Source organism: Scylla paramamosain, chromosome 5, assembly GCF_035594125.1.
Source record: "Scylla paramamosain isolate STU-SP2022 chromosome 5, ASM3559412v1, whole genome shotgun sequence".
NCBI classification, from domain to species: Eukaryota; Metazoa; Arthropoda; class Malacostraca; order Decapoda; family Portunidae; genus Scylla; species Scylla paramamosain.
Window position 1 is genome coordinate 9,234,192 of NC_087155.1, and position 12,500 is coordinate 9,246,691.

General features: G+C 40.0%; 2 protein-coding genes across 3 annotated transcripts in view; both read right to left on the reverse strand.

The window, feature by feature from the left end:
* Positions 1–588, reverse strand: part of LOC135100493 (pyruvate carboxylase, mitochondrial-like) — a 68,624-nt gene extending 68,036 nt beyond the window's left edge. The window contains exon 1 of one of the 2 annotated variants that reach the window (XM_064003458.1): positions 450–588. The gene's annotated coding sequence lies outside the window, so the exon portion shown is untranslated. The remainder of the gene's footprint in view (positions 1–449) is intronic. The other variant, XM_064003462.1, reaches the window with a different exon arrangement.
* A 2,904-nt stretch (positions 589–3,492) lies between these two features.
* LOC135100497 (segmentation protein even-skipped-like) overlaps positions 3,493–12,500 on the reverse strand; it is a 25,862-nt gene continuing 16,854 nt past the window's right edge. Inside the window, exons 3-4 of the mRNA XM_064003466.1 lie at positions 6,057–6,394; positions 3,493–4,673 (exon numbers count right to left, since the gene is read on the reverse strand). Of these exons, the coding sequence (XP_063859536.1) occupies positions 3,999–4,673; positions 6,057–6,394 (1,013 nt within the window). The 3' untranslated portion in view covers positions 3,493–3,998. The remainder of the gene's footprint in view (positions 4,674–6,056; positions 6,395–12,500) is intronic.

The following is a 12,500-nucleotide window of genomic DNA, read 5'->3' on the forward strand; positions in this document are numbered from 1 at the left end:
CAAGTTCTAACGATCATTTCAAGCACACAGCAGAATTTGACCTAGTTGACCTCACCCCAATATACGAAAATGATCAATGTTTTTTTCTTTTTTTTGTAAGTGACGGTCATAACATACATGGCCTCACTTATTTCCTGTACCCAAGTTCGGTAGACTGATTAAATATTAAGGTTGGGAGGGGGTGTCCCTTGCTGAGGGGTGATCTTGGTTATGAACATAAGCCATCGACAGCAACCCCGCTATTTATATAACAAGATAACGTATGAAGCAAAGTGACACATGTTCCCCGTCAGTCACCGTTTTATAACATCGCAAATAAATGTTGAATGTCATACTGAAAGGGTGATGAAAAATTTACGAGTGAAGGAGCTGTACGTCAAACACCGGATTACTAAACAAGACTTGACCGACACGCCTCGACTGGCATGATCTCTTTCTGCAGTACTCACCCTCGACGACAGCGCCCAAGGATAACCTGAGTGGCCACCAAGAAGCACTGATAAGTTGCAAGTAACTGCAAGGTACACTCTGAACCACCCCGGCAGTGCGCTCTCCACCTTATGTTTGTTTACCAGTGGCAGGGTCGTCTGCTGGTGGTAGTGCGACTGCTGCTGTTGCTCAACCAGAGAAAACGGAAATTTTTAGGTGCTTCTAATCTAGTGAGCTCTGGGGTTCACATCTTAGTTTTTCTTGTACAGTATGAGCAGGTTACTGTTCATAGCAAACTCTTGCCTTGCTTTCTTAAAAACTGTGCTAATTATATATATACATATATATATATATATATATATATATATATATATATATATATATATATATATATATATATATATATATATATATATATATATATATATATATATATATATATATATATATATATATATATATATATATATATATATATATATATATATATATATATATATATATATATATATATATATATATATATATATATATATATATATAAATATATATATAGTAGTATAGCATAGCAGTATAGTATAGCAGTAGTAGTAGTAGTAGTAGTGTGTGTGTGTGTTATCTTTTTGATAATATGATAGGAAGTTTAGGGATACTACTACTTCTTCCTATCATATTATCAAAAAGATAACACTACTTCCTATCATATTATCAAAAAGATAACACACACACACACTACTACTACTACTACTAGCAGTAGTAGTAGTAGTAGTAGTGTGTGTGTGTATCTTTTTGATAATATGATAGGAAGTTTAGGGATACTACTACTTCTACCTGCAGCAATAGTAGTAGTAGTGGTAGTGGTAATAGTAATGTGTGTGTGTGTGTGTGTTTGAGATAGTACGTTAGGAAGTTTCCTGGAAATTTCGATAGCAATAGAGAATTAGCGAATTATCTCCCTGATGACTGCAAGATAACATAGTTGCCAATCATTTAATTATTTATCATTCATTATACAGTGAAATCATTAATGTATGTAATTTAGGACACACACACACACACACGGGGAGAGAGAGAGAGAGAGAGAGAGAGAGAGAGGAGAGAGAGAGAGAGAGAGAGAGAGAGAGAGAGAGAGAGAGAGAGATCATGATTCCTAAAACAGTAGCTGGGACTATAATTAATATACATCATGTTTAGGAACTCTTGATAGAAATGAGAGACGAAGTATAAAGCTTGTAATATAAATTAATGATGAATGAAACCCTTACATACCTTACATTCCCTTACATAAACACTCATACCTGAAAACAGTTTAAGCAGGACGCAATACGGGCAAGGAAATGGGGGAAAAAAATATATGTATGTATATATGAAGAATAAAAAAAAAAAAAATAATATAGTGGTTAGATTACGCATTGTATTAATCTTAGACAAGTTTAACAAGAACTAGTTGCTAGCGTTATGGGGATGGAATCTTTGGAAAAAAAAAGATAGTTACCTTAACACAATAATAATAATACAAAAAAGAGGAAGAGATTATGATGAAAAGAGGGGAAAATGGCAACGAATAGATATAAACATCTCAGTTTAGGTGAGTATTAGCTAAAAAAAAAAAAGAAAATGTACGTTTTCTGTTATCCACGATAGCTCGCTGCTGCATATCACTGCTCTGCTCTCGTAACCCCAACTATTATGATTCGCTGTTGCACGATGCGGCATACGTAGTTTTGAGGCGATGCGGCAGCCACCACAAGCCGCCCAATCAAATCCGGGATCTTGTCATCGCGATGCTGCTGTCACATCCTTCTTTACTGAAATTCTTCGCATTTCCAACAATCTTCGTAACACGTGTGCTTGTCATACCGTCAGTCCACTCACAACCGAGAGGAGAAAACACTCTAGGTTATGTTTGTGGGAAGTAGAACGTGTGTGCTTCCGGGTTTTAATGTTGCTTGGCTGGCAGCCTGTACACAACGCCACCCGCCCCGCAGCCAATACAGGGAGCCAAGGGGAATGTGCCCATTAGCTCTCAAACATTACCACAAGGAACTCTCATAAACAAAACTGCGTAAAATTATGCCATTTGAACATACTTGCCCCAGTGATAGAGAATCCAAAGTAAGAACAGGTGATAGATAAATGACACTTCATAATTTGATAATTACTCTTCTTTGCCTAGTTTACCCTTAAAAATTGCGGTTTCGCGGAGATGCAAGACACGTGCTTCTTTCTTACTTGCTTTTCATGACAAACATCACTAATATTATGTCTATTCCTGACCAGGGATAGACACAATTTTTTACATGTGTGGTAAGACGCAAAAATGAAACACGATTAGATAATAAGAGAGAGAGAGAGAGAGAGAGAGAGAGAGAGAGAGAGAGAGGAGAGAGAGAGAGAGAGAGAGAGAGAGAGAGAGAGAGAGAGAGAGAGAGAGAGAGAGAGAGAGAGAGAGAGAGAGAGCTCAAACACAACAAAATCAGCTCCATAGGTCGTCGGAAGTGTGCGTCTAAGGTGTGACGTGACGTCTAAGGTGTGACGTGACAGCAGAATAATCATACAGGTGAAAAAGGCATCAGACAGGCCCGGAAGGTGATTGCATGTTACTGGCAGGCGAGGAGGGCGTGGTGTGTATCATGTCTCCACCTGTAAACACTGCCTGATCAGGATAGCGTGGCGGGGTAGGAAAGGGTGGAGGTATCTAGCCTTTGATCCCGTCAGTCAAGCATCTTTGCTCCCGACGCCCGCGCCACACCACTGACTGGCTATAATTACCCGAGGATGAGGCTCAGCGAGAAGCATAAATGAGAAGTGTACGAGTATATACGTATACTAGATAAGGGAGGAAAACAAAGACGTTACAGTAACTCTTATTTCACGTCAGTATACAAAAACAAAAACAAAAAATAAAAATAAAATAAAATAAATAAATAAATAAATAAAAAAATAGAAATAAAAAAAAAATAAATAAAGATAAATAAATAAATAATATCCAGGTACTTTTCTTCTAATAATATGATCAGCTCAGTATTATTTTCTGTGACAGGGAAGATAGGAAACGAATAATCAACACGAATTTTATTATCTACACACTAACGCACACACGAAAAACAAAAAAAAAGATACACACAAACATGAAATCACAAACACACACACACACACACACACACACACACACACACAAACGGAGCTCTGCGGATGAGGGGCAGCGTTGGCGGGTTCGGGAAGCGAATGGCTCTATGCTAAGTATAAATATCACAGGGAAAATAAAAGGAACATGATGATGCACCTTGCAGACACTGGCGGGGCGGGTCACAGGCGGTGCGGGATATACATGGCTGTCTCATTTTGTCCTTCATTTATAAATCCTTGGTGTGGAGTTGTCCTACTTTCGTCTTAGCCGATCAGTACGCAAGTAATATACAAATACTACAAATATTCTGCTTACTTTTTATGAATGAAAAACGTTCTTTCTCCGTCAACAGCTTGCTCGTGGCAAGGAAACGCTCATCACAGCAACTAAGGTTGCGGGATAAGAGTTAGTACCGTCCAGAAAATGAGTACTTGTACACTCACGGATCATCTCTGTATGGTTGGAAGAGTGAAGGCGTTGAGATGGTCTTGTGAGAAGGTGATGTGCGGCCTCCAGCGGCTTCGCTTGTAGGCAGCGAGGCGGTGGGCGTGAGGGTCGTGCTTGCTGTGACAGGTGGAGAGGTGGTGATGGGCAGAGGCTCGAGAGTCGGCGTGAGGGCGTGTGAGATGGGCAGGCTGGGATAAAGCAGACCACACACACAAGAATCGCTCCCTACTTTAGGAGAGTCCCTCAAAGGGCAGGTTGCCAGATGACCTCCGACGAGTGGGCGTGGCGAGACGGGCGTGGGGGTGATGGGAGAGGAAGACAAAGCTGTAGGGACTTCATGAGGGCGTAGTTCTCCTGGTCTGAGGTAAGGAGAAGCTAGGAGGCCTGGATGAGGGCGAGGGTATGGAGCAAAGCGAGCCAGCGCGGGGTTGTGTGAGGGTACGCTACTCGTATAGCCGAGGGGAGGTGTGCCCCCTACTTGTGCTGCAGCGGCTGCTGCGGCGGCCCAGGGAGCGGCGTGCCCAAGCGTTGGCGGCAAGTAGGGCGGGTAAGCTCCCGTGGCGGCGGCGGCGTGCAGCAGGTAGGCGGCTAGGGCGGGATCGGCGTAAGGCCAAGCCAGGGCCAGGCGCTGCCGCTTGTCCTTCATTCGACGGTTCTGAAACCACACCTGCAGGAAACTCAGTGTTAGGGAGCCACGCCCAGTGTTTCGTTTGAAATTCTAACTCAGTATTTTATAAAGTTTTAGATACTAAATAATCACTGACTCAGAGGAATGATTTTGTAAACTGGTGATGAATATCGCCAAATTAGGCATGGCATCTAAAGCAGAAAAGGCCATCATGTAAATTAATACTTAATATTCAAAATTAACTTTCTACATGAAAAAGCGAAAAGCCAAGGACTTCAAAGCAAGTTCATAAGATAAAACGTTATCCTAAACCTCGTCCGCCTCAAAAGCATGAAGAGTGGTAGTCCCTTAGCGCCGCGTCAGTTCAATTACGGACGTGTTTTGGAAGTCTTTTGATCCTGTCTGCATGTAAGAATTGATGTGGTAGAAGAACGGAAAAGAAAGGAAAAAAGAAAAAAAAAAAAACATCAGCGAATGACGATTGTAAATTTAACAGCTTACCGGTGAAGAAAATGACGTGCGGATAACTATTACAGATGGACACAAATAGGATGAAGGGGAGTGGAAAATTTCTTGTAGCGTGACGACGGGAGAGGAACAGGTCGTGCAGTGAACAGATTCAACCTCTCAATGTGTTTTCGACAAGCTGTCAACCCAGCATCGACTTACAGATATCAGTCTTAAGCAGTCTGATGTTTTTGCTATTTGTTTATTTATTCATTTTAGAACTTCAGTAACTTTGCCAAGTTTCCATGTACTAATAAATCATCGCTATTAGAGACATTTATCAAGTTTGTGATCGCGTTTCTTTCTTTTTCTTTTTCTTTTTTTTATATTTCATCATAATCTCAAAATAAAATTCTAGTTTTTATTTATTTAATTATCTTTATATCTTACAGAGTACTTCTCGTTCATCTTCTTAACTGAAGTATAAATTAACCAAAGTTAACTATTTCACATACTGATATAATTTTTTACTACTATTGCCATAATGATATTTATCATAATCATTATTAATGTCCTTAATTATCTGAAGTATTCGTATCTCGATCAGTAGTTGCCTTCATCATTATTATTGTTATCATCATTGCTAGCATCATAATCACAACATATCATACTATTACTGCTGATTTTTTACTTCAGAGGTATTGTCATTATTTCATGGTTACCGCATTATGATTAAAAAAAAAAAAAAAAAACGCTGACAAAGGTAATCATGAAAAGTCGCATTGGTGACAGTGTATAAGGATGATGATGATGATGATGATGATGATGATGATGATGATGATGATGATGATGATGATGATGATGATGAGGAGGAGGAGGAGGAGGAGGAGGACGACAACAATTTTGAGGATGAGAATAAGGATGAAGACGACGACAAGGAAGGCAATAAAAAGCACGATGAGGACGCGAACGGACCTTGATGGTTGACTCGGGAAGGTTCAGCTCCTGGGCCAGCTCGCAACGCCGTGGTCGACTCACGTAATTTTCTTTGTAAAACTCCTTCTCGAGACGACCGATCTGCTCCCTGGTGAAGGCTGTTCTGTACCGCCTGATCTCCGTCGCTGATTGTGCTGCTGCCTGTTGTTGCTGTTGCTGTTGTTGCTGTTGCTGCGATGGTGTCTGTTGATTTTGCTGTTGCTGCTGTTGCTGCTGCTGTTGCTGTTGCTGCTGTGATGTCTGCTGTAATCCTCCTGCACCACCCGTTCCTGTAGCCAAGGAGCTGCGGGCCTTGGTGATTATGCCGTCCTCACCACCTGCGGGAAGGAACAAAAATCAGAGTGGGTTTTGTCCTCCTTAAAACCTCAGACAGATGAGGCGGTTGCAGGGAGAGGATTATATCTGGCGTAAAGAGGTGATGATCCTGAGTGGTTGTGGGTGGCGGGGGGTGGCGGTGGTTGAGTGAAGGGGATAGTGGTGGTAATGGTCTTATGATGAGTGGTGGAGGTGATAGCTGCATTAGTCATGGTAGTTGCTGGTGAAGACGAGTGACGATGATGTAAGAATGAAATCTGAAACACACGAGCCCTTAACCTCATCCACATACTCATCCTTTCCTTCCTTACTCTCTTCCTGCTGTACATACCTCTTCCCGCATCCTCTATCTCTCCTCCTCCCCTACCTTACCCAGCCCCCGCCCGCCACGTCCCACTCCGCCCCTCCCCAGACACAACAGCGGGCGGATGTCACAACACCGGCCCGGCCCGTCTTTGATCACACACCTTATCTCCTGAGCCAATTGGGGCCTCGTGAACCACTCTCAGATTTGTTTACAAACACTCAATTAACGAAGCTCCTCCGACCCTCTCTAGTTTGCATAGGAATTTCAGTATTATTTTGCTTTATAGGAGACTTAATTGGCTTTGAGGCTAATGGGTTTTGTCCATTATTAGAGCAAGTTGAGGATATAAAGTGGGTGGACTCTTTAAGTGAAGGTAGCGATGAGGAATCTGCGAGGATGTGAGGTATAAAAGAAGCCGTGGCGATGATCTTACAAACCAGAATGTTGCCGTCATCATCAACAGAAGACTAAGAGGAAAGAATACTAAATATGCAGAGAGGACTGGCGGAGTAAGAGACCGCCGCAAGATGAAACGTCGAGTATCACACCAGGAAAAGTGACTCGAGTGTCAGACTATTATGAATTATGAGTAGGTGGATCTTATGAAAACAGGACACTGTCGATTCCGTGTTGGTTTCAAGTGGTGCAGAATTAGACTACACGGCTAAGATAATCACGTTTACTAAGGTACACACACACACACACACACACACACACACACACACACACACACACACACACACACACACACACACACACACACACACTATCTAATTAGTTATAAAATACTCTTATTTTTACGCAAATGTAGAAGCAAAGTGTGAGATAAACACATGAAGATATAAAAGAACATCTGGTGACGCTGAACAGTACAGCTGTACAGGTAAAGATCGATATAGTCCCGATATATATATATATATATATATATATATATATATATATATATATATATATATATATATATATATATATATATATATATATATATATATATATATATATATATATTATATATATCTTATATAAGATAAAAGATCCCGATATAATAATAATAATAATAATAATAATAATAATAATAATAATAATAATAGAGAAATATATAAATAATCTCTTCGTTAATTGCTTGAAAAGAAATTAGATGAAGAATATTAGGAAGTAAATACTAATGTATTTACCTACACATACTTATATGGTACATTCATAATATCCGCGTCTTTACAAAGAGAATGACCCAAGGCGTAAAAAAGAAAAATAAATAAATAAATAAAATATAATAATAATAATAATAATAATAATAATAATAATAATAATAATAATAATAATAATAATAATAATAATAAAATAAATAAAAAAATAAGAAATATTTACCGATGAAAGGAGACAGAATATTGATTTCAGAAATTGCACAGACATTCCTTGCAGAGTAAACATATAACAAAATAACGAATCGCGCATATGGTTGTATGTAATTATGATGTGATAATTAATGACTATTTGTATCAACGGCAAGGAAACCCGTGCTGTGTGCAAAACGGTCAATACTTGATCAAGAAATTTAACGTAGTGACAGCCAAATGACAGAAAATGTAGCCAAGACTAGGTAAGGGTAAACTAAATAGTGTTAGTGCTGAATCATTAGGAAACTTTTAAAAGAGGATTAGACAAATTTATGGATGAGGATGACAGATGGAGATAAGTAGGTATGTTTCATACAGGGACTGCCACGATGGCTTCTTGCGGCTCCACTTATTTTATGTTCTTAAATGGAAAGACATGGTCTGACAGTGGGCCACTAAAACTTGTCTAGTACTTGAGAGAGAGAGAGAGAGAGAGAGAGAGAGAGAGAGAGAGAGAGAGAGAGAGAGAGAGAGAGAGAGAGAGAGAGAGAGAGAGAGAGAGAATAGGTCTTGTCTAGGATAGGAAAAACTGTTAGGGTTGATAAGTAATTCCTTCGTGATCGTACACAAACTAAAACACTATTTATCTGTTCCCATCACAGAAAAGGACTGAGATAAAAATGGCCACTGTCAGGGCAGTTAAATACTCGTATACGCATCATCCCACTGCCTTGCTGAGGTCTCCATCCCCAGACTGTTCACGTGAACCACACACTCGCCCGCACTCATCTGCACCACTGTTTAGATCTTTTACATAATCATTGTTCTGTTAGTCTCAGGTAATCGAGACTAAAGATCAGTCGAGAAGTAGACTAACCATACAGGCAGGTATGTAAGCTGTAAGCAAAATTCTTAGGATCAGCAACCAGGGTAGAACAAGAAATAACGGGTTCAAGCTTGAAAAATTTAGGTTTAGGAAGGAGATAGGAAAAAATTGGTTCTCGAATAGAGTGGTAGATGAGTGGAACGGACTCAGTAATCATGTAGTTAGTGCTAGGACACTAGAGAGCTTTAAGAGAAGATTAGACAAGTTTATGGATGGGGATGATAGGTGGAAATAGGTAGGAGTGTTTCATACAGGGACTGCCACGTGTAAGCCTGGTCGCTTCTTGCAGCTTCCCTTATTTCTTATGTTCTTATGTTCTTATGTTCTATCCAGTAAACAGACGGATGGGGGAAGAAAGTCTAAATCTGTGAACATCGTCGTCTCCATAATGAAGTGTGATAAGCCAATCAGCGCCAAATTCCGAGGATAAAAAAAAAAAAAAGTTGTTACACTCACAAAGCGACTCTTCACACGCCCTACTCTTTATCGTCTCCCTAAACAAAAGAGAGAATGAAAAAATAAAATGTCAGGTATTTCCCGTGACGAGGCGACCCACGTCCAAACCGGTGCCAAATTATTGTGTTGTTGTTTATCAGCAAAATTTAATCAGAAATATTACTTCAAGGCAGAGGAGGGCCGGCTGGCTTCACTGGGACTCCGCATGCTTCGAAACACCGCGAAAAGTTCCAACGCTCAAGGGAACTGCTTTTCTGACCCTGAGAACTCGGGTGTCTTACCACTTAGATCAACAAACAATATACTTTTACATCTCTAGTCACGAAGGAGTAAATCTCCCTGCCACGGGGCGAGTCTTCCTGCTGAATACACCAAGAATTTGAGCCTTAATGGGTGAGGGTGGATAGCCGGACGTTAGCCTCATCCCGGGCCCGATGTTTGGCAGCACAGGTGGTGAGGGTAGTTGGCTGTGATCTACGCACTTGCACAATTAGCGGTGGCAGCGGTGGCAGGCGGGGGAGGGGCGGGCGCTACTGGGCTCCGCTTCAGGGGACGAGAGAGCGCGCGTGCCTCAGTCTGACAGATATTTGTATAACCTTTTAAATCCAACCATAATTGCGACGCCCACCTGCGAGAATAACTTACGACAGGCCGGAGTGACGGCGGGGGTAAGGGGGTAGACGGCGGCGGCTGTGGCGGCAGTGTTGATTATACAATGAGTCCATTACGCTGTGTCTTTTCCACAGCAGAGAAAAAAAATAAAACCCAGCCAACATTCTATTATTAGGTGTTTTTATGCGGCTTTTTGTGCGTGACGAGAAGAGGCAGCGGGACGGGAGTGTGTGTGTCTGAGGGCGGCGTGGGTAGTGTCTGACGACCTCCGCTAAAAGGTAAAATGATCAAATTGTAAATAAACTAACGAAACGAGAGAGAGAGAGAGAGAGAGAGAGAGAGAGAGAGAGAGAGAGAGAGAGAGAGAGAGAGAGAGAGAGAGAGAGAGAGAGATGGATATACACTAAAAAGCCAATAAAAATACAAAGCAAGAAATGAGGTAGTACGAGCCGCTGCAGCTGCTAATAGGCTGGTACACTGCTTTTAACATGTACTACTACTACTACTACTACTACTACTACTACTACTACTACTACTACTACTACTATACTACTACCATTACTACTATCAGGTAATTGAGTAACAATGATAATAAAAAGCAAACGAGGGACAAAGAGAGACAGGTGAATAGATAGACAGACATACAGATAAATACACATAGAAAGATAGATATATAAACAGACAGACAGATGGATAGACGGAGAGAGAGAGAGAGAGAGAGAGAGAGAGAGAGAGAGAGAGAGAGAGAGAGAGAGAGAGAGAGAGAGAGAGAGAGAGAGAGAGAGAGAGAGAGAGAGATCCCTGCCCACTACAAGACCACTACCGGCACCCACATTCCCTTCACACTGCATCACTTCCTCTGATTCTCTTGCCCTATACCACCTTTCGAGGAACACACACACACACACACACACACACACACACACACACACACACACACACACACACAAACAGTACTGTACGCATAGCAAACTTACACACTTAGGCAGACTGAATTGGTTATTTCCATACGTGTGGAAGAACTTTGAATAATTTTGCTTCCTTTATGAGTTCCGCAGGTGTGCAGCCACTCAGGTGAATGCTTCTATACTGGGAACTCTTGGCGATACAACACAGATTAGGGGTATATATATTCTCCACCATAAATATGTATTACAAAACTACTTAGAGGGAAGTGAATGTGTCAGAGCAAATTATACATCCCGAACCCTTAATTAACATGACTTACTCCTTAATTGGTACAAAGTTAATGCAAATAAATTTGTAGGGACCAAAAGCTACAAATTTAATAATTGATTAAATCTTATGTACTTATTTTAACAAAAAAAGGCAAGTTTTCTTTGAAGTTTGTTTAATTACCATTTTATAATCTATATATAAGGATAAATACAATGAATACCTGTCATCTTAAAAATCATTATTTTATGCAGTGGAAAGTTAGATCAAAGTTGTTCTACCAGAAATTAAATTTTAGGCAGATTTCTATCAAAGCTCAAGCTATAGATCCTGTATATTATTATTATTATTATTATTATTATTATTATTATTATTATTATTATTATTATTATCATTATTATTATTTATTTATTTATTTATTTTTAATGCAGCTTGCACCTGTTTGTGGTCCGGTAGGATTTCTATACTCAGCCACAGAAAGAAGTAAAAAGTTTTACCATAAGGAAAAAAAAAAAATAAATAAATTGATGTAGAATTTTTACGTTGTTATTGATGATTTTTTTGTAAATTTATTTTTCATTGCTTATTTTGTTTTATATTTATACTTGATGTATTTTCATCTAAATTAATTAAATGTTTATATCTTAAAGAGAAATTTCAGTTTTCAATTTTTTCTATGATTTGGTTGAGACTTTATTGTCCTTCTCTTACTAAATGCACGTGTACTGCCATATTTCTCACTTAATTTTCCTGAGACTTCTTAGACTTCTACAGTGAACCCACATTTTCATCTAGAGATTTCAGTGCTTAGCGCTTTTGCTTATCACCTTATTTCAGTGACCAGACTGGTGAACAACTCTTCCGCTGTGCTGTGTTGCATGTGCAAAAACATTTAGTGTATTCTTTTTTCTGATCACCTTGGTGATATGCTCAACACTCTTGACCTTTTCCTAATCTCTAGCCCTTCAGCTCATTCTGCTAAACTGTTCTCTCCGCTGGACTCCCCTGGTCATAATCTTATTCCCATATCCTGCCTTATCACTCCAGTGCCGCCTTTGGACCCGCCAAAGTGGAGGTGCTTCTGTCACTACGAGTCTGCTAAGTGGGAGAACCTCAGAGGTTTACTTTTCTGATTTTTCCTGGAATGACTATTGTTTCTGTGTTAGAGATCTATCTCTCTTTGCAAAGATGATAATCTCAAGCAAGGAAGCATACATTCCATATACTTAATCCTATTCGAAAACTCGTAAACCTTAGTTCAACTCAGCTTGCTCTCGTGCTATCTACATTAGAGAGGCCGCTCATAAATGGAATCTTAGCCTTCCATCTTGTGA